This window comes from Phocoena sinus, chromosome 21, assembly GCF_008692025.1.
Source record: "Phocoena sinus isolate mPhoSin1 chromosome 21, mPhoSin1.pri, whole genome shotgun sequence".
Classification (NCBI taxonomy): Eukaryota; Metazoa; Chordata; class Mammalia; order Artiodactyla; family Phocoenidae; genus Phocoena; species Phocoena sinus.
Window position 1 is genome coordinate 4,713,626 of NC_045783.1, and position 24,864 is coordinate 4,738,489.

General features: G+C 41.0%; 1 protein-coding gene and 1 long non-coding RNA gene across 3 annotated transcripts in view; one reads left to right on the top strand and one right to left on the bottom strand.

Moving 5' to 3' along the window:
- LOC116746794 overlaps positions 1-7,407 on the bottom strand; it is a 251,970-nt gene extending 244,563 nt beyond the window's left edge. For both annotated transcript variants that reach the window (XR_004347875.1, XR_004347876.1), the window contains exons 1-2: positions 7,190-7,407; positions 4,507-4,849 (exon numbers count right to left, since the gene is read on the bottom strand). This is a non-coding gene — a long non-coding RNA (uncharacterized LOC116746794). The remainder of the gene's footprint in view (positions 1-4,506; positions 4,850-7,189) is intronic.
- A 170-nt stretch (positions 7,408-7,577) lies between these two features.
- Positions 7,578-18,558, top strand: AGA (aspartylglucosaminidase). The gene is made up of 9 exons (XM_032618507.1): positions 7,578-7,774; positions 9,656-9,809; positions 11,153-11,265; positions 12,181-12,293; positions 13,491-13,605; positions 14,236-14,311; positions 15,148-15,255; positions 15,958-16,091; positions 17,502-18,558. Exons 1-9 carry the CDS (start codon positions 7,645-7,647, stop codon positions 17,600-17,602), a joined length of 1,044 nt encoding a protein of 347 aa, XP_032474398.1. The 5' UTR covers positions 7,578-7,644; the 3' UTR covers positions 17,603-18,558.
- Positions 18,559-24,864: the final 6,306 nt, after the last annotated feature.

Sequence of the window (24,864 nt, forward strand, 5' to 3'; positions counted from 1 at the left end):
ATTTTAAGCAAAATTCTTTAGGTTGTATCTTTATGTCCTTTGCTATATTTATATTTCACAATAAAAAGGGTTTAAATGGTGTAAAGAATATTATTGACACACAAAGAGGCTAAAGATATCTTTAAAAAGCAGGTTACACAACAGTTTGTGTACTGTCAAGATTTTTCACCAGACAGATATGTACCAAAATACTAATGCCTTATCTTCAGTCAGGGCTAGAGTACAGAGTACTGAGAGATTGTCAAACACCTATGTGTTTCTAAAAAATGACAGAATGAACACCAAGTCATATGTAAAATAATCCTCCCTTTTAAATTTTTATATGAACCTTTGGGAAATAACAGACTACTTAGATAGTTATACACAAGCTACATTTGTTCACATTAGAATATTTTTCCATTTAAATCATGATCACTGGATGAGTATTACTTTAAATGGTGAGAGTAATCCTGTGAGTCATGGATTTTTTTCTTTTTGGAATCTTGCTTTTATTGTTAAATTTATCCATTGAAACCATTTGTGACACTAGTTAACGATATGAAGGTGATGTTTAAAGTGGTAGGAAGACATCCTGAAGTTTGTTCTGTTGTCCCCGCCTTTCTTATTATAATGAATCTCATTTATGAAGACATAACATTACAAACAACTGTCATAAAAGTAGATTCCACCATGTAAAATGGTCTACTATATCCTTGTTATGATAACTTTATTGTAGCAGTGACCAGTATTAAAATCACAAATTGAAAATAGGTTGTATATAACTTATTTTGAAAAGAAATCACTTAATAAGACACTATTCTTCTACACAATCTTGGTCCTGTAAGCCACCAAGATGACCTTTAAAGGTTAAAAAGCCAAAAAAAAAAAGTTTGTGATTTGAATCTCCTATGATTTGACAGATGGGTTCAAGGGCATGACCCAGGAAAAGTATTTCAGAAAGGAAGAATGCTTTCTTTTCTGATTTAGAGAATAATAAGATAACACTTATATCTGTATAATGACTCTAATTATACCAAAATGTACAATCAGGAAGAATCATCAAGTGTCCCAGGATTAGTGTAAAAATGGACATAAATGAGAAATGCAGTACCACAAGGTTCTTTTGTTAGCAACTATTATTACTTACAGTCTGCAAAACTGACAAAAGCATATGCCAATCAAATAAATAACCTGTATTTAGATAACCCAGGTAGTAGTTCACTGGGGAGTTCTTGAAAAAAGAAATTATTAGTTCAATGCCAAGTCACGCTTACAGCTTCGAACAAGGAGGAAAACATGGGCATGTTTCTCAAATGGATTTCACAGAATCAGTGCAAAAGCCGGAGGGGACGGCTTACTTTTTTAAGCCTCAGATTTGAAATACCTAGACTCCCTGCAACTACAGCATTAAATCCTCTGTGGAACCACGGTTTCAACTGCTATCAGGAGAGACTCAACTCTTCACCCTTCTGAGACTGATAAATTTTTTTTTTTTTTTTTTTTTTTTTTTTGCGGTACGCGGGCCTCTCACTGTTGTGGCCTCTCCCGTCGCGGAGCACAGGCTCCGGACGCGCAGGCTCAGCAGCCATGGCTCAGGGGCCCAGCCGCTCCGCGGCATGTGGGATCTTCCCGGACCGGGGCACGAACCCGTGTCCCCTGCATCGGCAGGCGGACCCTCAACCACTGCCCCACCAGGGAAGCCCGAGACTGATAAATTGAAAGCCGTGAAGTTTAGAGGAAATAGAGGGGAGGCTGCAGCCGCCTGCACTTCCCCCTCGCCCCACAGAGGAAGTTCTCTACCTGTAACACCGTTTAAGGTTCCATCTGAGGCTGTCTCCTTGGTGAGGCTAGAGGATGGTGTTTTTAAGACACTCCAGAAATCTCACAACCCTGCCATGGACCATCTTTGTAAACACTGAAACCACATTTTAGTCGAGGGAAAACATTATTTTTAATTCTCATTTAAGACAGTCGAGGAAGTTCTAAGTGCTTACTTAAAAATGCATTATAGGTATCCAGCCAACTCTTCACTAGTCCCGTGGAAAACTCTGAATCTCAAAATGATTTCTTTTTTGTTGCTTTGTGTATTTCTGCACCACCTCCTCCCTAACATCAATTGCTTGGCAGATGCCAATTAAACAACAGAATTTTATTGAATTTTCGTTGTACTTTACCATTCTCTCACATCCCCTAACTCATTCCCAAAACTGCATAAGATAAAGAATAACACTCTTATTTTCTCCATCTCACAGATGAAAAGTTTGCCTTGGGAAGATTTTATGAATTAACCACACTGATACGTTGTTGCCCTGTGTTTTAAGATCCAGACCTTGAGAATCCTCCCACAATATTGCTAGTTGTAAGTTCCATTTAGGAAAATAAGCTTTTGACCAAAGAAAACTGTGGAATGCATTCTGAATTTAAATAAAAATAATGTATATCTAACTATTTTGATTTATCAATAATGCTACATACTTCTGCTGTTATATATAATTAATGATTTAAAAGAATAAATAATTGGAGAGGATGCTGGAAAACTGTGGACCACTTTCTTTTTTAAGGTCTCCTACCTAACTGATTAACGGATATCTCTTTTCACTTAGATTTACCTCAAAATAAAGCATGAGCATCCAGTTATACACAGGCGCAAACGAAAACCTGAGAGTAACATGAGGCGACTTCTAGGACCGAAACTCAAACTATGCTTCAACTGTGAGTCAAGGAAAAATTAACGCAGAAGAAACCCAAATGTCCAGCCTAATTTAACATCTTTAAGCCACAGCTGCAGAGAGGATTCTAAATTGAGGCAAACTGAAGAGTGGATCTGCCGGGTATTGTGATAAATGTTAGAAAGCCACCAAATAAGTTAGATTCCTTTGAGATGGCACACTAATTATTTTAAATACAAATATCCTTGGGGAAGCTAACATATCACGATCTTTTCCCCAACACTCCCACTATGAAACAATTTAGCTGTTTTCCTCCAACCAATAGATGAACTGAACCTCTCTGATAGGAATTTTGATTTCAAGTAGGAAATTTGGACAAGAGTGGACTTGACAGGAGGTAACAAGTTCAGGCTCTTTTAGCCAGAAGAAATATACATGCCCAACTAGAGAGAGCTATAGAGAGCAGCGGGCACGGAGGCCAGTTTTTCACATATTATGTTACACAATTATTTTTATTATTTTTTACTTATTTTTGCTTAAGACTTGACCTGGCTCCCGAGGTTGTATCAAGAAAACTAAGGCTCAGTGCAGGTGCTAATGAACATTAATTGAAATTTCAGATTTCAGTTGGCATTAGTTTACCCTGATGACCCCAGCACAAAGGACTTGCTCCTCCTTCAAAATCCCACAGCAGAAGTTTATAACACTTCTCTTTAATTACACCTTTTTTTTTTTTTTTTTTTTTTTAATTTGGCTGCATTGGGTCTTCATTGCTGGGCTTTCTCTAGTTGCAGCCAGCGGGGGCTTCTCTTGTTGTGGAGCACGGGCTCTAGGCGCACGGGCTCAGCAGTCGTGGTTCGCAGGCTCTAAAGTGCAGGCTCAGTAGTTGTGGCGCACGGGCTTAGTTGCTCCGCGGCATGTGGGATATTCCCGGACCAGGGCTCGAACCCGTGTCCCCTGCACTGGCAGGCGGATTCCTAACCACTGCAACACCAGGGAAGTCCCTACACCTAATTTTTTAATAGCACTTCCCTATCTTGGGATAATTCTTCTAGGCTATTTTACGCTATTTAAATTGTCTATTTAATTTCATAGCAATAAGAGCCTTGAAGATTTTGTAAACCTTGCAACTCCTACCATGTTAATATTTTAAAAGTCTGGGGGTGGGCTTCCCTGGTGGCGCACTGGTTGAGAGTCCGCCTGCCGATGCAGGGGAGACGGGTTCGTGCCCCAGTCCGGGAAGATCCCATATGCCGCGGAGCGGCTGGGCCCGTGAGCCATGGCCGCTGAGCCTGCGCGTCTGGAGCCTGTGCTCCGCAACGGGAGAGGCCACAACAGTGAGAGGCCCGCGTACCGAAAAAAAAAAGTCTGGGGGTGGGGGTTGGGATGAATTGAGAGGTTGGGATTGACATATATACACTAATATGTATAAAATAGTTAACCCCACATCACCAAAGTAAGACTTGAGTTAATCACAGTTTTGGCTCTCCCAGAAATGCAATCTTAAACCAGTTAATCAGGAAACGTCTGGTCAGCACTAGTTAGGTAATCTGTTTCCTCCCCTATAGGCAAGTAACTGAAATAACCAACCTGCTTTTCTGCCAGTGTAGCTACCTTTTTCCTTCTCTCCTCTGCCCGTGAAAGTCTTTCATGTTGTACAGCTCCTTCGAGCTGCTTTCTACCTCCTAGATTGGATACTGCCTGATTCGAATTGATTTTTGCTCAAATAAATTTTTAAAAATTTAACATGCCTCAGTTTATCTTTTAACAGTTCTAGTGTCAGGAGAGAGAGAGAGTGAAGTACGATATACCCCTGCCACCCCGCGGCCAAGAGCAAAGAGCAAGCAAACGTGGGTACCTGCTGAGCCCTGAGCTCACGCTTCCCTGCCGGCTCTGGAGGTCATGCGCGAGTCCCCCGGATCCTAGTCTGAGCTTTCAGACTTCATGTGAGCACTTCTTTGTCCGTACTGGGTCCAGAAACTGGTCGGAGTCAGGCTGGGTCCGACTTAGAAACCAGACTGGGTCTGGGGTCGGACTGGGACTGACTTGAGCTGGACTGGGTCCCGTGTGGAGCCTCAGGTGAATCAAAGTTTGTTTTCAGGCTGAACAGGCAGGTTAAACTCATCAAGGATATTCCTGAGCTACAGTGGCCGCGGTGGAGAACTTTTCACCTAGGTAAGCGTATCCGGTTAGGAGGCGCCCTAAAAAAAAAAGGGGGTCTCAGATAGGCACTCACCAGAGAGTGTAGACGGAACACTATTCTTCTCCTCTACAGTTTCTGGGGACCTGGATGAGACCCGCTGGGACACCCCAACTTGCTCCAGAGCCTGCAGATGGGATCCCGGGGAAACTGGTGAAGCCAACAAAGGTTCTTACCAAAGTCAGCTCTCCCCGACCTCTGCTGCAGGAGCAAGGGACAGTTTCATGCTGTGCCTTCCTTTCCAAACCCAGATGGGCAGGAAAAAACAGTTGTGAGAATGCGATCTTTGAATTGTGACTCTCGACTTAGCTTTTAGGTGCCCGCTGGTGGTGACTGTCTCATTCCCAGGGACAGCTATGCCTGCTTGCTTGTGTCCTGAGAACTTGGCTTGGCAGCTGTCAGGTTGCAAGCCCCTGAATATGGCCTGGAAGAAACGTGGGCTGCATCCCATTTGAGGCTTGGGTCATATTGACTGTTGCCAGCTCTTGGGGGGAACTGAGTCTTTCCTTTGTTTTTGGGGGTGACTCTGGATCTTGAGAGAGTAGGATCTTTTGTACCCTTTTGGGGGATACCTCTGCATCCAGGGGCTTGTTCAATACTGCCAGGAATCTACTCTCTGTCCCAGCTGATACCTGACAAGATAATTTGAAAGGATTTTTTTTTCCTTTTATTAAAGTAGCTCTACAGTCATAAGTTGGCCAAACTGGAAGCTGATACTTAGAGCCTGAGAGCAACTTTTTTTTAGGTCTTCCCTAAACTAAAATGAAACTATGTACCCAGAGGGAAAGAAAAACATTCTGAAGCCTTTCTGAAAGGATTTACTAAAACATTCCAAAGACACAGAACTCTAAAATCTGAAACATAGAAATCTTTTGATTTTCATCTTAGTGGAAGATCTTCTACCTGATATAAAGAAGCAAATTGAGGGTAAGTAGTTGGATGAGTGGGTCAGTCTCTTAATATCATTCAGGTTGCAACGCAATTATTTACGGAATTAAAAACATCTAACTTGTATTACAAATCAAGTCTTTACAGGAACAGAAATGCAGCTCTAGAAACAATTCAAAGCACACTCATCCTTTTTTCTTTTTTTTCCCCACCAATCCCCAAACCTCCCCAATGAGATGTCAAAAGACTTGAAGACTTTGTAAATGATCTGGACTTAAAGAGCAAGAGTCCTTGGGGGAACCTGCATTCTTTCTCTGTGCCTTTTGAGACGTAACTCTTCTACCTGGTCTTCTCTAGAAACCAAGGTAATTCTTATCAGAAGCGGGGGTGGGGTGGGGGGAGGATATTTTGAAATCCAGGCCTAAGAAAAATCTTAGAAATCTCTTTCATAAAGATTAGTTAAAAGTTATCTGAACAGGTAAACATATTCTATTGGCCAGGAACACAATTTGGATCCAATGTTCTTTTATAAACTGGTGAGTTTGCATTATCATACCTGTCTCATGGCTAAAATCTTAAAATGAAAGCTATAAGATCTCTGTTTGTACCTGTCTGTATGTTTATAATGCCTAGGTATGTTATAGATGTGTGATTTTTTTAACCTCCCAATAGTATTGTCACAATTAATTTTGTAAACAGCTCTATTTTAATTGGCTTAAAGACAAACATTAAATAAATCAAGTATACTCAGAAATATAGAAACTAACCCAAATGTTTTTCAATTTCACATGATCTAGGCTAATCTTCGGTAAACAAAACCTAATTTAAGTTTGTCACTTAATTAGAAGAGGCAAGTCTTTGGAGCTCTCAGCATTAAATATAGTACTTTTATTCTACCTCGGTTTACAGAGTCAAATAAGCTCGTTATCTCTGTTGCAGAATTTGTCAGCAAGAAAGATAACTTAAAATGATGATTAGCTGTTTAATGTCTCATGAAATTTCCAAGAGTAAATCTAATTGTTAAGAACAAGCAAATTAAATAGACATAAGTAAAAGGTTATAAACGCACTTTTCAACAATCATTGTTTTATGGTATGTCTACTTAAAAAATAGTTCCCAGAACCTTTAATACGCTGCAGTTCACCTTTCAACAAGGTAAAGTCTCCGTTCCCCCTTTATTCAAACTTTATTAAGCACTTAATAGTACCAGGCGTAAGGTAAAACACATTCAGAAAGGCACAGAGGAAGCTTCGTGCCCCGGAGGCGCGGGAAGGTACACTTCCCTGAGCTGGGGAGAAGGCTGATTTCTGCTTCGCCAGTGTCTCCATTTCTTTCAGCTCAGAGGTGCAAAACCAGAGGACGTCCTACAAAAAGCTGTAGAGGAAAGACGACTTTAGGTAGGGTGGGAGAAAGCTAAAAGAAGCTTGGCTGTAAGCCAGGCCGCCTCACCTACCCTCAAAAACCATCCCGGATCTCTGCGGCCAGGCACCCCACGGAGCACACTGTGAGCTTCGCAAACTTAGCGACTTCAACTTTTAATAAGAGCCTAACACGTTAAAATCAAACTTGAAAGCTCCCAGGGCCGTGTAAGCCAAGGCCGAGCAATTTCATACTAACTTTCGGTTGACTAGCAAAAAAAAAAAAATCTCCGTAGACTTAAGAAAGACGGTAGCGCGGCCCCCCGGAGCCCAAGGGGCACAAACACCTCCCGCGGTCCCCAGGAGGAGGCCAGATCTCGCGAGAGTTGAGGCGCCCACACCGCGCCCCAAGGGAGCCGGCGGCGCTGGCGGAGCGGGAAGGTGGGCGGGGCTCCGGGACCGCGAGTTCCGGGTTCCCCAGCCGCGGAAGTACGGGGGCCCGGGCGGCCGTGGGCTTCGTCGGGGTTATTCTTGGCGGCGGCGCGTGGCCATGGCGCGGAAGCCTAGCCACCGGCTGCTGCTGCTTTCGCTGCTGCTGCTCTGCCGGGCCCCGGTGTGCAGCTCCGGCCCTCTGCCCCTGATCCTCAACACTTGGCCTTTCAGGAATGCAGCCGTAGCAGGTGCGGGGCCGGGGTCTGCGCTGCCAGACCTCGCGGGTGGGGCGGGCCGCCGCCGACCGCACCGAGCTGCTGGGAGCCGGGAGGCGGGCCTTCCGCAGCCTCCCCTGCGTCCTTTCCCGCAGCCGCGGCGCCTCGGGCACTGGACCCTCCTCCCCGCCACTGCTGCATTTTAGATCCTCAGCGTTTTTTGTGACTCCCTCTCTGCAGCCCCGAGTCACTGTATTTTCCACCCTGCTGCCGACCCGGCCTTTCTGCTCAGACTCTTCCTCCAGTGGCTCCTACGCCGGCTTTTGCGTGACCTCCAGCGCTTTCCTGCCTCTCCACCTCACCTTTGGAGCCCGTCACATCTCCCCAGTACCCTCCACTTAGGCTTCGCCGACGACTAAGTTCCCCAACAAAGCATGCTCGCTTTACGTGTACTTTTTGTTGCTGCATGCTGACGCGCTGTATTTGCCACCTGGAAAAGGAGTTCCAACCTTGGTTATACGTTAGGATCATCCTCAGAGCTTCTCAAAAGGACCCGTGCCTGGGCCCTACCTCCTGAGGTTTTCCTTTCACTGCTGGAACCAAAGTTTTTTTTTTTTTTTTTTTTAAAGCTGCCTAAGTGATGTTGATTTGCAGTCAGGATTGAGAACTACCAAACTAAGATATTACCTCTTCCAGGAAGACTTCCCTCATTTACTGTCCTCAAACCCAGTCTGAGTCAGGTGCCAGGCTTGCGTGCTTTGATATCATCCTGAACATACCATTACCTTGTCATTTTCTTATCGTACTTGTTTCATTCAGTTAAGACATACTACCCTAGGAGTAGTTTCGGACCCCTTCTCCCCCATTTGAGGCTGCTAATATGATTTTCTGGGGCTGAATTAGCTTTAGAATTTGATGGAGTTAAGTTTGTATGTTATAGGCAGTGCATATGATTCAGAGAAAAAATGAGGAAACAGGCTGTGAGAAAGAAATTCCCAGCGATAATGAGACAGAAAAGAAAGTTCAGGGCCCTGCACTGGGAACAATTCTGTGTATGTTGTCTGAATTCAAAAGGGAGGGAACTTCTCTAAATATACTTTCAAGCCTGTTCTTTCAGTGGTAATGCTTATTATTTACCAATAGTGTCATTAACTCGTCAAGGAATTCTATTTTTATTAGTAAAGAAATTGACTATTGAACACCTCCCCCCCCCCCCCCCCCCCCCCCCCCCCCCCCGCCCATTCCATGTTTGGGGCTCTGGAGAACATAGTTTAGTGTTAAAAGCATAGCCCCTGGAACCAAAATGGTTACTTTTGAATCCTGACGCTGCTGTCGACTAGCTGTGTGACCTTGAACAAATAACCTCTCTGGGTCTGTTTCTTCCTCTTTAAAATAAGGATAGTAATGGTACAGTACCTGAAAGATTAAATGAATTATCCACGTGAAGCCCACGTTGTAATTATTTGCTGTTATTTTGTTGTTATGGAGACTTGCTGGTATATTTTTAATAATCTGATGATGCAGAAGAAATTTTCAGGGCTATTTCATGAATTTTCAGTTTGCCTTTTAGTAGCTTCAATTGTAACTTATAAAACTGAAGGAGAGAATACTTCTTTTCTCACACACACACACAGTAGAAACAGGTATTATTAATAAGAGAAAAATAAGTGAAAAAACCCTCACTTTGCATCAGCCAAAGTCTGAATTCTTCACGGTAAAGGGTTGTGTTATGTAATTCTGTCTATATCACTGACTGCTTTGCAGCACCTGATAGACAAAAAATTCAGTTTAACTTGGAGTAAATGTGCAAACAGTTTTAAAAATAGGAGTTTTCAGGCTGTTTTTGGTTTGTTGCCTTTGGCATTGAAAAAAACATGCGTGTCTACACAAGCACTCTTGGGATTTGATTGCCAGCATGGAGGACGTTAGCATCTGGAGGGTCTGCGCTGGACGCGGTTGAGAGCGGCTGTGCGGCGTGTGAACGGGAGCAGTGTGACGGCACCGTGGGCTTTGGCGGCAGCCCTGACGAGTCTGGAGAGACCACCCTGGATGCCATGATCATGGACGGGTAGGAGCGCCCTGAGAAGCCTTAGTGCTCTCTGCACCTCCGCTGCAGGTTGAGTTACATGTATGGCTGACTAGTCTTCTACTGAGAGCAAGATGGACAAATATATGTGTGTTTTTAAAATTTTTATTGGGGTGGAGTTGATTTACAATGTTGTGTTAGTTTCAGGTGTACAGCAAAGTGAATCTGTTATACACATATATCCACTGGATATCCAGTGGATACATACATCCACTCTTTTTTTAGGTTCTTTTCCATGTAGGTCATTACAGAGTACTGAGTAGAGTTCCCTGTGCTGTACAGTAGGTCCTTGATGTTTATCTGTTTTAGATATAGTAGTGTGTTATATGTCAATCCCAATCTCCCAATTTACCCCTCCCCCCACAATATATGAGTTTTGATGCAGGTCAGAAGCCCTAGCATATTGTACTTGGCCTTTCCAAACACAAGGCTTTTACTCCTCAATTAAAAGAAAGTCATGCAGCAACGTGGAGGGACCTAGAGATTATCATACTAAGTGAAGTAAGTCAGACAGAAAAAGACAAATATCGTATGATATCACTTATTTGTGGAATCTAAAAAAAACGATACAAATGAACATATTTACAAAACAGAACTAGACCCAGAGACAGAGAAAACAAACTTATGGTTACCAAAGGGGAAAGGTACAGGAGGGATAAATTAGGAGGCTGGGATTAACATTTACATACTACTATATATAAAACAGGTAAACGACAAGGACCTACTGTATAACGCAGGAAACTATACTCAATATCTTATAATAACCTATAATGGAAAAGAATCTGAAAAAGAATATATACATATATAGAACTGGTTCACTTTGCTGGACACCTGAAACTAACACAACATTGTAAATGAACTATACCTCAATAAAAATTTTATTTTGAAAAAAAAAAAAAGAAAATCATAATCATAGTAGAAAACTATCACATTGAGGTAGGTAGTCTCCTTAGGACAGGGAGAGCCCCAAGGTACAGAAATACGTCTCTGACCTGGTAAACCGTCATTTACCCACCAACCACACACGTTGTGGGTGGCCTGACCTGAAGCCTTAAAACCCCTTTCAAAAGCCATATTTAAAACGAGCCATGGGAAACTGAGAATTTTAGTGCGCTGGGAACATAGGGGTAATAGAGTCTCTGTTTGTTCCTTAATATGTCTGAATGTGGGAATTTGTATGAACTTCATGGATGTGCCGTCACGTCTACGTTAAGACAGTGGAGTTTATCCTACAAAACACTATAGCTTGAAGTAAAGCAATTTTTAAAAAATTTGTGAACCTATAAAAATACCTTAAAAGATCTTACTGTACTTTTTTCTTGCAGTACTACCATGAACGTAGGAGCAGTGGGAGATCTTAGACGAATTAAAAATGCCATCGGTGTAGCACGAAAAGTACTGGAACACACGACACACACACTGTTAGCAGGAGAGTCAGGTATATTTTAACTGTACTCAATTTTTATGTAGGCTTGTGTCTATTGTCTTCACTGTGAAAAAAGGACTCAGTATAAAATAGTGGATAAAAGCAGACCTAAGTTCAAATTCAAGCTGTTTTACTTAATATCTATTTAACTTCGGATAAGTTACTTAACCTCTAAATTGTACTTTCTTCATTTTTAAAATAGGATTTTTAGAAATCAGTTTATTATTAATAAATGAGTAATTGCTGGAGGGAAACAGGATTCAGCATTATTTCTCTTCTTGTATTACATTTTTATGGGTGTAAGACCCAAGGCGCATAAGATAACAGAAGATGGGAACGGATGGAGTTTTGCTATGGCAATGGCACTTCCTTGAACACCTCCCAAGGTATATACCCAGAACCATACCGTGATCTGTATTCAAAAAGATCATTCTTAACCACGTATTAGCTCACAATTCCAGTAGGCCCCCTTCAATTTTGTTGAAACAGAATGGAAAACTACCTGACAAACACAGGAGCTGTCAGTCTTTCATGGAATCCAGTGGTGACTTTATTTGGTGTCTCAATGTTGTTTTACTCTCTGGGCATCGCACCCCAGTTAGAGTCGCGGTTGTTCCGAGGTGTCCCTTTCCTTTTGTGAAGCAGAAGCAGGGAGATTCTGGAGGGAAGGTGGGAGAGGAGAGCTGTCATCACACCGCCCACAAGGGTCTCAGCAGATCAGGGTCAGGAAGGACGTAGGGAAGTCGAGATCCAGAAACTGATGCCCATAACACTCTTCACGTGTGAATACTCCCTTGACCATCTGTGTTTACCCCCAGGATGGCTGCGCTCCCCGTACGAGACAGCTGACCCCCAGTACTTCCTGTGCATACATTTTGTTTAAAAGATAATACTTAACCCACTTGCATTTTTCTTCCTCATCTCCAGCCACCAAGTTTGCCGAAAGCATGGGGTTTATCAACGAGGATTTATCTACCAACGCTTCGTGTGCTCTTCATTCAGATTGGCTGGCCTGGAATTGCCAGCCAAATTACTGGAGGGTACGTATGCATGATTTTTTAAAGTTAAGTTATTTGAAAATACTACGTGACATCCCTTCCGCTCTCAGTCATCTACCTGTTGCCTACAGTGCTAATCAGCACCCTGGTTGCACTTCAGAACCAACGATTGATGCCAACTCTGGGCACAGGATGGTCTCAAAAGCTCCCCAGCTGCATCCGATCCACGTCCTGAGTGGGCAACTCCCGGCCCCTGGCAGTGGTTTCAAGCTGTGGGAGAAGGGCTGCCTCACTCAGAACTGCTCTGCTGTGTTTCCTTGTAACAGAAGGTTCCATGTATTAAGAAAACAAAGTTTGGAAACGATTAGTCTAAAATATTTCTTATATTTTATCTATGTGAAGTATACCCAGTATCTTGCCTTTTTTTAACTTGGGGATTTATACGATTAGGTGTCTAGTATGTTACCAGGAAGATAATTTATCTTTAAGTCAATGGGACTTTGCTACCCAGAATCCTGCTGTGAAGCGTGTTAGTCTTTTACCTGTTTCTTCGCCAAATCCTAGTTACCTCTGAGTAACCAGGGAGTCACTTGAAAGAGGCCACTGCATGAAACCAAGTCATGGGAGGCACCTGGTGCGCAAATGAACAAGACATGAGTTATAGGTTTCTTGCTTTAATACTAATCCATATCCACAACCTGAACTTATGAATTTGGATTATTTTCCTGAGCCTTTAAGATTCATAAAAGAATCTGAGAGTACAGCTTAGGATATGTTCACATGTACCTAGCTTTGAAAAATAGAAGATTTTAAAATAGATTTTGCTTTAAATTTCAGAGTAGCTCTTCTTAGGTCAGGGAACAAATTCTAAAATTTAAAAGTCATGTTCTGTACCTGATTTCTTTGAGAAATCTAAAAAAAAATCTAATCTAAAAATCTTCATTTATATTTGCCATTGTGCTGAGAATTTTTGGCATATATAGAGAAAAAGTGGGGATCTTTTCCGGATAATATAAGTGTCTCTTCCGTATTATATAATTCTGAGACCAGACTAGGTATTTAGTAAAATTATATCCATCTGTCCACATAAGACTTAGCTAACCTTTGGCTTTTAATTCTTATCTTTCAGTTACCCGATGTCCTTTTGGTTTCTTGCTAATGTTTAGCGATTGTACATAACTACATGCTGGTTTCTAAAATCACCCTTTCTAAAAAATAAAACTTAAATCTCGTTTACAGAATGTTATACCAGATGCTTCAAAATACTGTGGACCCTACAAACCACCTAGTATCTTAAAGCGAGATGGTTCTACTTACAAAGAAACAGGAGACAGTTACGGTCATGATACTATTGGTAATTTGCCTTCTATACCGTTTTTATGGTTAAAGTTCAGCTAGTTTTAATTGCCCTCCTGTAGTTCTTAACTTCTTTATCCTTAATCATGTACCAGAAGGTGATTTTGATTAAGTGGCAATTAAGAAAACACACACACACACACACACACACACACACACACACACATTCTTTTCATATCATCTGTATACATTTTGGTAAATTTACTTTATACATAAATCTGATGATTCACTTGGGGATTTTAAAATTTCCGTTTGATATTTAGTTCTTTAATAATGTTATGTTTGCCACATTCAAATGATCTTTCCAGTCATTTCCTGTAATGTTGAAAATTTCCATTAGTCTATAGCCGTGATTCTCTTTGGCATTACCTTTGAAAAAGCATTGAAAAGTGAGCAATTTGAAGTGAGGATATGGGGTGTCTACAAAATGATGCTGTGAAACGAGGTCATTAAAAAACACAGATTTTACCACTGGTGTAATTTTCAATATTCCCAAGATTCCTATTGTCTTCTACCTGAAAATAATGGAAGAGGATATTTATATTACCAACTGCTCAATTATTTGGTTATATTTGAGGTACACTTTAGAGTTGATACCTACAATGATTTTTTTTTTTTTAATTTCTAGGCATGGTTGTCATCCATAAGATGGGAAATATTGCTGCTGGTACATCTACAAATGGTATAAAATTCAAAATACCTGGGTTAGTGTTTCTAAAAGACCAGATCTCGAAAATATGTACTGAGTATCAACCAATATGTCCTAGGTGCTATGGGGGATGCAAAACGCAAAGCACAACCCTACTCTCACAGCTAAGATTATTGTGAAAGAAAATAAATTAGTAGCTGCTAAGTGCAAAGGAGAAGGTGTCTCAGCCAGGGCTGCAGAGTTTAGGGATGGTGGTGTGATCAGATTAAGCTGGGGCCATCGGGGGGCCTGGAGAGAGGGGCTGGGAGCTGACCCTGACCCTGAGAGAGGGACCAGGGACATCCAGGCCAAGGCACTAGCAGATCCAAAGTAGCACAGGCTCAGGTTCAGGGCTCCCAATGGCCAGAAACAAAACCGCACATCTGTCGGGTGCGGGGGAGGAGACCAGAGCCAGATTTCAGGGGGTCTTTAAGGATTTCTGGATTTTATTTCAAAGTAGTAGAAAAGCATGGAAGGTTTATTACAAGGAAAAACTTGAGTAAAATGTTGGCACCTGACCTAGACAGCAGGAATAGATTGTAGGTGAGGAAAACCAGTTGGAGCCTGCTGAGATAATCCAGAAATGAGATGATAAAGGATGGCGATGGTAGAACAGTCACCGTGAACCTGTGCCATCCCACCACGAATGATGGGCTGCTGTGTGATTCTCATGTAATGAATGAATGTGGGTTTATGAAAACCTAAGTGGAAAAACTAAGGAAAGTCTATTCTCTGTATTCTGATGAAGAATTTACTTGAAACAATAGTCAGTGACTAAGTAGAAACGTCTCCTAAAAGAATTTTCTGCACTTGACTTCCTGTCCTGAATGACCATGCTGTGCCCTCCCAAAGTCGAATAGGAGACTCGCCAATACCTGGATCTGGGGCCTACGCCGACGACACTGCAGGGGCTGCAGCAGCCACCGGGGACGGCGACATACTGATGCGCTTCCTCCCAAGGTGCGCCCTCCTACATCTGTGACTTCAGAGATCTTGGAGATGTTGTCCCTCAAGAGAGAAAATAATTGTCTGTGCCGTGTGATCCGCATTTGTGTGTACGAGAGCTTTTCAGAAAGCCTGCTTACCAAGTCTTGGCACCATCCCTTTGACGATCCTAATCATTCAAATGAAGCAACCATAGTCCTCTGAAACAGAGTAACAGTGCTCACTCCGCTTCACAGATGAGAATGCTTGGATCTATTTAAATAATTTATGTAAAGGGACCGCGATAATTGATGATAAAAGTAGAAAATGCAGTCGCTGTGTACAATTAATTACTGAGAGAATCCTTGCAACTAGATGTTTTGCGCATGCCTAGTATTTTCCCCCGTTGACTGTAGCCCCATTTCTTACTTAAATATAACCTCTATACTTCATGACTTCAGGCTGTTTTTACTAAGTAACAGTTATTCAGCTGAAGCCAAAAATAAAAGTCCTTATCTGAAATGAGTGGGTGGATTAGTTGAAAAGGTAGACATGGTATCAAGGTTTACTGCCTCTCCTGTTGATGCTTTCACAGGAGTTACAGACCTCTCTTCACTTACATGCCCTGTATTTTGTCAAATGTGACAGTTTTGATGGTTTTAGATGTCTAACCTCAAGTAACCAAATCTGGAGTTAGTTTATTCTGTGATACTAAAGTTCTGCCTCTGTTGAAATCAGCTACCAAGCTGTAGAATACATGAGAAGAGGAGAAGATCCCACCACAGCATGCCGGAAAGTGATTTCAAGAATCCAGAAGTATTTCCCCAACTTCTTCGGGGCTGTGGTATGTGCTAACGTGACTGGAAGTTATGGTGAGTTTTATCTGAAATTCATATTTATGTGAACCTGCAAGTGTTGATGAGGACAGAGACTTTAAAACGCTGTTGGGTATTTTAATCCTCTGCGATAGAAACAGGGACTGTATTGAGTAGGCAATGGATAAATGTTAATTGTTGTGTCAAGACCCCCAGAGTGTTAGAAGTGTACCTGAAAGTCTCCTCTGTTGACTGCGGTGGTTAGGATCCAGTCTTTGGCTGTTCGGTCTTCCCTTGACGTCCGTCCTAAGGAAAGTTCAGCTTCGGCTCAAGTACATGCTGAGATGGGCTAATGTAGTCAGATGTTTTTATTCATTAGAAGTACGTAGGGATGAACGGTCTTCCCCACTTCTCTGTTCATTATTTAAAGGTCTCAGTCATTTAGATCTCAGGGCTCCCCGGTACAGAATGTATTACTAATCAGTAGACTAAAGGCGTTAGCAGAATCATTTTCGCACTGTATTTGAGGCATGTCCTTTGCTTCATTTACTTTCCATATGAGCCCATCACAGTTTCAAAGCATTTCAAGATCAACCAGTGCTGCTCCTCATTGGTGAGGTTTCAGACGGGGAAGATGCACGGCCTGGTGATCAATGCAGCTCATTAGGCTAGACCGCTTATTACTGTGCTTTGATCTCTTACTTCCCACAGTTTGGTATCTGAAAAACTGGTCTGAGGAATTCCATACTCTTTTTTAAGTACTAAAATACAAAAGTCGATGTAAGTTATGGGTGGGGAGGCTTTGTGTCTAAAATAAATCAGTTTCATTGATTCCCTCTTAGGAAATAAACCTTAGAAGGCTCAAAGTTAGATTTAACAGGATGTAAAAATGATAATTATATAATTGTAGATGAATTTAAAATTGACCAGCCCCTTATATTTAAAGTAATGGCATTAGAAGGGCTCCCTCCAGGTGTCTGAGCAGGTGAAGAAATCACTGTTGTCTGACAGAGAGCATCTTGACAAAACAAGGCTCACTTTCTACCCATGTAGAAGCGTAGAAAAGAGCAGGGTGCCCGGGGAGGGGAGGATTATGGATGGATGAAGGGAATGGCCTAGTCACTAGGGAAATACAGTTGTTAGTGCGTGCCTGAAAATTTTCTTCTCCTACGAAAAGGATATGAAAACATTAAAATAACAGTAGCAATGACCGCATATGTATAGGAGCAAAAAATCAGCCTATATTCTGAGGTTCAAAGAGATGGCTTTCCCACTGCCTTTCTTTCCCCTCATGGACTGTCAGCTAGTCTGCACTAAGGTGGACACACAGCCCACTTCCGTGTGGCCCGACTGGACAGCAGGCACACAACAGCCAGTGTGGAGGTGGGGAAGCAGTGTCTGTAGTGGTTGTACATGACATGTGCATTCTATATTTAACCAAACAACTTTTTCTCTTCTTGGCCCTAGGTGCTGCCTGCAATAAACTTTCAACATTTACTCAGTTTCATTTCATGGTTTACAATCCTCTAAAAAGTGAGCCAGCTGAGGAAAAAGTAGACTGCATCTAATCCATCTTTTCTGTCCACATCTCTATTTAAAGAAGAAAGAAACAGAGGCTGAAAAGGCTGCTCACTGTCATCGTATAACGTGCCTCATGTATTCTAAAATTCTTTGTGTAAAATAAGCACAAAAATTTTATGCTAGAAGAGCATTTTCACTTTCTATATCTGAAAAATTTTTCTTATCTTTTTTTATTTAAGCTTTGTATATCCCCTGAAAATATTTGTGTGTATGTATTTTGTATATGTTTAAATTTTGAGTGATATTTGGATTTCTGCTCAGTGTTTCAAGAAATTGCTACTTTGGGGATTTATTTCCATAAATAAATGATACAGTAAAGTGATATAGTAAAGCCACAAGAAATAATCTATATTTGGATACTTAAAATAATTTGAGTAAACAAGCATTTTAGACCCAAAGAAAAAGGTAACAATGAGTCACAGCATAAGTCCTGACTGAATCTCAGTACCTTAGAGTAATATGTCTCTTATCGCTGATTATCAGTTGTACATAATGCTCTCTTCTAGCTTGAAGAGGAAAGAATGCTGTTAATCATAAAGGTGCGTTTTGTTTAGCACATATTAGAAACTGTGGGCCGTCTTCTGACGAGCAACTGTGTTGATTTTCTTGGGCTTCTTCCTCTGATGGTGCGCTCTCAGTGTGTGAAGGTTTTTAGCCACCAAAAAAATCTCTGACCTTTTAGCTACAAATATTTAGTATTGATAATTTCTTCCGAAAATGATTTAGGGAACTTGATCTGTACTGTGGTTTTACTAATCTCTTGTGCACGTGTTGGTGGTTTGAATTAGCAGTGAGTCAGTAACCCTCGTCTGCCTTGTTTTTTCTGAGCGCTCGGTCAGCCGTCTGCGGACTAGACAGGACTGTAAGTGCGCTTTCTCAGGATCATCTTTGCTTCATTACCTTCCTTTTACATCAGGAGTCATTAATAAAACTGTATGTACAATATTGTCCCCCACCTTTAGTATATCTGCTCCGTTTTTTTCCTACACTCATCTTAAGATTTAATGTTCTTTGTAAGTTAGGGCTAGAAAGCTGTAGTTTTGAGAATGCCCTTAGGTCACCTGTTCTCACACCTTGTCATGTGTCATCACTGTCTGGGGAGCCTCTTCACAAATGCCCTCTGCTCTGTCCCACCCAATCAGAATCTTCACAAATGGGAACTTGAAAGCTGGACTCCGTAGCTGCTGATGGCAGCCTGAAAGCTAATAAGGAAACAGTCCCGCAGCCTCACACAGAGCAGAAGGGGAAATCTGACTCTTGTGGGTTCCCCCAAGGTACATCGACTTGCTAACATCTGATACAGGGCCTTGGAACAAAGGGAAAGAAGCCAGATTTAAACTTGGAGTATATTTATATCAAGATGAAATGCCTGTTTTGTGTGTTTGCCATCCGTTGATACGTTAGGCAGCCATGTACCACCAGAAAAATGAATTTGAAAATCTTCATGGCCTGTCACTCCCCAGCAAATGAGAAGTTTAGCTGATCCTGATTTATAGAATTCTGACCTGAAGTTGTTAGACATGTATATGTACACGATATACACATAAACAAAAAAAGGGTCTGTTTCCATTACCAGCACTCAGATGACTCCTTTTGGTTTCAAAAGGCAAATAATAAGCATAATGCATTTTTAATTGAGATATCATACATAGACTATAATATACTTTTAAAGCCCATAATTTTTAATTGTTGAACTTCTTTTTAAAGTGTTATTACATCTGATGCTTGGTATTTGAATTTGGAGCTAAGAACATAATTGAACTCAGTATCTTAATAGTTTAACTTCATTTGAATTAAAAACTGATGACATAAATATGTATCTTAATTGGATGCTAATTATGAAAATAGATTAAGACCTATTTATGTCACTTTACTGGTCGTTTTTTCAAAAAGATTCCTAGACCTTTAAAAAAAGCTTCTAAAAAGGCATATTTAAATTTTTTGCTTGTTTTCTTGAGTATTATGCTATTTATGTGTTACTCAATATATACTCAAGCCCTGTCTTAGGAAGTTAAAAAGATGAGATCACAAGGTCTACAAAAATGGTTCATCTGCGAATTGTTTGTGCCCCACATGTGCTATATGATGAGTCTTTTCATATACAACCCAGGGTCAGCCAGTAATGAGGTGCCATATTTCAGTATTTGGAAAAGCATAGCCATTTGAAGGGTGAAGTCATTGCCACATTCAAAATGGATATAATGGGGAAAGCTAAAGCTGCCATCGTCAACCTATTTGCTTCTGAGTTAAAGGGACAGGAGGCCATATAGTTCTAATGCAGGGACAGTGCACTAAAGAACTGGTCAACTGATTTAAACCTGTGACCTTTCTATGCTGTGCATTAGATGTGGTTGCTCACGTATTCTCTTTAATTAAAAGTTGGTTTCTGGAATGTGGATGGTGACATATAATAATATGAGAAAATCAGGTATTAGAGTAGATGTGGGAAAACAAGGTCCCTACCAATTGCCAGCAATCTGTCTCTCTCTCTAACTTGTGCAAAATCCTTAAACACCATAAAGGTCAAAACACTTCTTTCCACTCCTAAATAAAACCAATGTCATTTGTCTTCCTCTCCTGTTCTGTTTATGGTAATAAAGGCTGACTGAAAATTAAACCAAAGAGTTAAGAATAAAAGCGATCCAAGCTCACTCAGTTGAGTTCTTATGATGCTAAAGCAGTGTTGTATTGGAGACCCTTTAACCAGGGAGCCAATGGTTAAATTGTTGATGTCCTGAAATCAGCCATGTTGGGAGTATTTATACCACATATGTCAGCAAATATTACTAATTAGGGCTTGTTTTCCCCCTAGAAAGACAGTTTACCAGCATACCATTGGCCAAAAGTGTTTTGAGATATGTAGCATATATATCACACACACCCACACACACGTATGCATACACACACTGTCTTAGAGGAACTCTGGAACTTAATTCCCACCCTGGCTCCATCACTTACTAGCTGTATGCCCATGAGCAATTAACTCATCTTCTTTGTGCCTGAGTTTTCTATAAAATGGGAATGTGGATCATAACAGTACCTACTTTACCAGATTGTTGTGGAGATCTGCCTAAAGTATTTAGAACAGGGTCCCACACAGAAGGTGCTCAGTAAATGGTGGCTAATATCATTGCTGTTATGTAGCCTGAAGCAAGAAATCAGACTTTAAATAATATTTTGAGCAACTGTACCTGATACATCATGTACCTTACTGGCCACCATTTGCATCGTATCGAGCCCCTTGGCCTGACTCACTGCATTGACTCAGTACTGCTACTGGAAAACCACGTGTGAATATGAAGTTACCTGTGCCCATTATTCTCTGCCTGGGACCACAAAGGTGGCATTTGTACACACCTACACACTCGCCTTCCTTTTCCCACTGCATCTTCCCTGCAAGGAAAAAACACAAGGCAGGAACAGCATCAGTGAAATGTGTTCCTGAACCTACTTAGTTATGTGTGAAATGTTGCTTGTGGGTGATTAATTTATTTCTTAATCACTGTCTGTTACTCAAAGAATGGCTTCTCACAACCCTCCTAACGTATAATAATACAAGTCAAGATGATAAACACGTGCTTATTTCCTCTCCCTCTACTGCTCTAAAATTACATTTAAAAAGAAGAATAAAGATAAAATAAGTCCACAATATCAAAGGGAATGCAAGGGGATCAGTGGAAGACTTCCAGAAAATTCAGAAGATGGAAGAAAAATGTCAAAAAAGAGTGAAGGAGGTTATACTGAGAACTGGTGAAGAAAATCTGCTCATACAACTCTGGGAAGATTGAGAGTTCAGATGTCAGTAATAATACAGTAAACTAGTGAAATATAGAGTTAAAAACAAAATATATATAGGAATCCTCTCTGCTCTCTGCCACACACACACACGCACACACACACAGAGGTTGCACACTTTGGATAAACTTGGAGAAGGAGCTAGGGAAGCTAGCTCAAAGAGTTCCTTTTCCCAAACACGGCACTCTGCATGCAGCGGTTAACACCATCAGCTCCTAGCTGGTTCATCCTAAAATAAGGACTGCCAATTGCCAAGCCCTGCCCATGTTCACGGAGCACAGATTGGACTTTCTGACAGTTGCCTTATTCTTAAACATTAGATGGTAATCTAGGATTGCTGGATAGTTGAAAAAAGTCTACAAAATGAAAGCCATTTTCTTAATGTAGGAGGAATCATACATCCCAGAATGAAGCAGGAGGAAAGAGAAATAACTTGGGGACACAAGAAAACAGTAAAAGAGAAAGTGCAAGAAGTATTTTCAGTGAGATTTTAAAATATAATATCCTTCAAACAAGAACAGGATAGTATGAAAAAGGAGCAAGGTAGAGGAAAGAAAATCTTCAACAAAAAAGATTTAAAAAAAATAGGGCAAATGAATTTCTCAATATAAATAGATACATTTCCCACAGTTTAAAGTGTTCACTGATTTTGCTTCAGAGAGAAATAAAAAAAGACACATGTTCAGACGTTGTGAAGTTTCTAAACTGTTGGATAAGTTTCTAAATGCTCCCAAATAGAAGGAACATGTTGACATACAAGGAATGCGAACCAGACTAGTGCCAGACCTTTCATCTACAAAACACTGGATGCTGGAAAACGAGGAAGCAACCAACACCTTCCTTTTTTTTTTTTTCAGGAAAAATTAAAACGATCAACATTAAACAATTATCAAGCAAGAGTAAGGGCGAAAATAAAGATCTCTATAGACATGTAAGATTCAGAAAGCTTACTTTCCACCCATCCTGTCTTACGAAGTTACTTCAGGATATTCTCCAACAGAGTGAGCATAACATTTGGGAGGGAGATGTGGGTCCAAGGAAACAACGGCTTCCAGTTTGAGAGCTTAGTGATAGTAGTTGTACATCAGGCCTGGCATGCTGACTGCATTTGAAAAAAAATATGAGGCTAGAATAAAGTTGATTAGAAAAAGAGATAAAAAGCAAGAGAGGAGGAGGGGAGAGAAGGAGGAGAAAGTAAAAGAAGAGAGAGAGAGAGAAGCAGGTGGAGAAGAAAGAAGGAAGGGTGTGGAAGAGAGGGAGAGGGAGAGAGGGAGGGAGGAAATTAAGAGAAAGAAAAACTTCAGGAGAAAAAATACCTGGGAGAATCATAATACATAGAGAATATTTTCTGGCTCTACAGGTTATAATAATTGGAGCCTTCAGATAGGCTATGGGTAGGTGAAAAAAGAGACCATACACTTTGTGCCCTCCAAGTTCTCGACTGATTTTGTCAAGGATCTAGAAGTTGAGCTCAGGTGGGTGACTGATGCCGCTTCCTTTCATCCCTAACGGGCAGGCAGCTGCCAGTGGCACTCTCCACACAAAATAAGATTGTGTCTGATGCGAGAAGCTTAATTTTGTTCTCTGCTGAAGCCCTTTCATATTCAGGATTTATATTGCCATTTAGGAAGACATGCCACATCTCTGAATGTGGTAAAAAGCAGAATCACTGCCCAAATGCCTTAAGCAGCACATCTGCTTCCTATTTCACTGAATCCCCACATAACTATATCAATAGAACAAGGTAAGCACTGTTAATGATTTTCAACTATTAGAATAATGGTTTAAGCTTTAGCTCTTCCACAACACACACACACACACACACACACACACACACACACACACACACAAACGCACCTTGAATGAACTTGTGGGCAGAGCTAGAGAAGCTAGTGTTAAGGTTGCAATCATCACTTCAAGTACTGGAATCCAACACAAAACTTAATCTGGTTGAAGACCAGACTGTGACTGTGAACTTGCAGACATGCGGAACAGTAAAATTTAAATGATAGAAGGCGGGAGGTGGAAACGGGAAGAAAGATCACATAAAGGAGGGGGAGATATTTGTAATATTTTGTAACATTTTCATCTTACAAAGTGGAAAATCAGGAAATGAAACAAGAAACAAAGGTGTTGATGTTTACAGGTAAGCAAGAAACAAAATATATGACTATAGTGATGTAACTACAGTGAGAGGCATATGTAGAATCTTTATCATCTAAACTTGATTAATCAGAGAAGCAGCATAATCATCACTCCCCCTTAATGACATGGGGTTTATCAGCAGGAGAGATCACTGAGCGATTTCTTATGAGGAGCGGAGATGGGAGATAAGGTCACTGATGCTTCCATGATAAGCCTTTCTCTTCTAGAATTACATCAAAGCTTGTTAAAACTCACTTTATTTATATAAAACATGGTTCATAGGATCTGAGTTTCATAAGTGAAATCCACATTTGAGATCCCTGAGTCTAACTTTGTATTTTGTAGCTGAGTAAGCTGAGACTGAGAGAGAGGTGACTCATAACTTAGAGAGAAGGCCAAATAATTAGTGTCAGGAACATGTCACTTGTCTCTGCCTCTGTCAATCAGGTTTATCCAAACAAGGGTGTAACCACTACAGTTAATTCTATTCTTCAAGAAGCTGCTGTTTAATTTTTTTTCCTTCTTTAGCAAGAGCAGTCTGTAAGGTTCTCAAATCCTAGATCAGACATCATGCTCAATAACCTCCAATATATCCATGTAATTCTAAAGAAACCAGATCACATGTAAATGATAATCTCAAGTATCTATATGCTTTAACAAAATACGTTTTGTCCAACACTCCATGTCCTTTTTAAATTACTAGGTGTCTTAGTTTGGGCTGCTAGAATGAAAAACCCTAGGCTGGGTGGCCTAAACGACAAACATCTATTTCTCACAGTTCTGGAGGCCGGAAGACCAAGATGAGGATGCTGGCAGGTCACGTACCTGGTGAGGGCCTCTTCCTGGTTTGCAGATGGCTGTCCCCTTGTTGTGTCCTCACCTGGCAGACAGACAACTCTTATAAGGACGTCTCACTCTTAGAAGGGCTCCACCTTTATGACCTCATCTAACCCTAATCACCTTCCAGAGGTCCTACCTCCTAATATCACCAGATTGGGAACTGGATTTCAATAGGTGAATTTGGAAATAGTGGGGAGACAGACATTCAGTCCCTAACACTAGGCTTCTAAAAATTTAACTTGTACACAAAATTTCAGATATGGGGGATAAATTCACGGAATTCATGATTCTGATGGCACAGAGGACAAATCCCGTATTTTGAGCTGTGGCTATCAATTCTAAGGGCATTTAGTAAGGGTTATTATACATAGGGTAATATTTTTAAAATATATGTATCTTGTAAGACAATTTGTTTGAATTATCTGATACCCTTGACAGTTAAAATAATATGCAAAAAGCATGATAATAC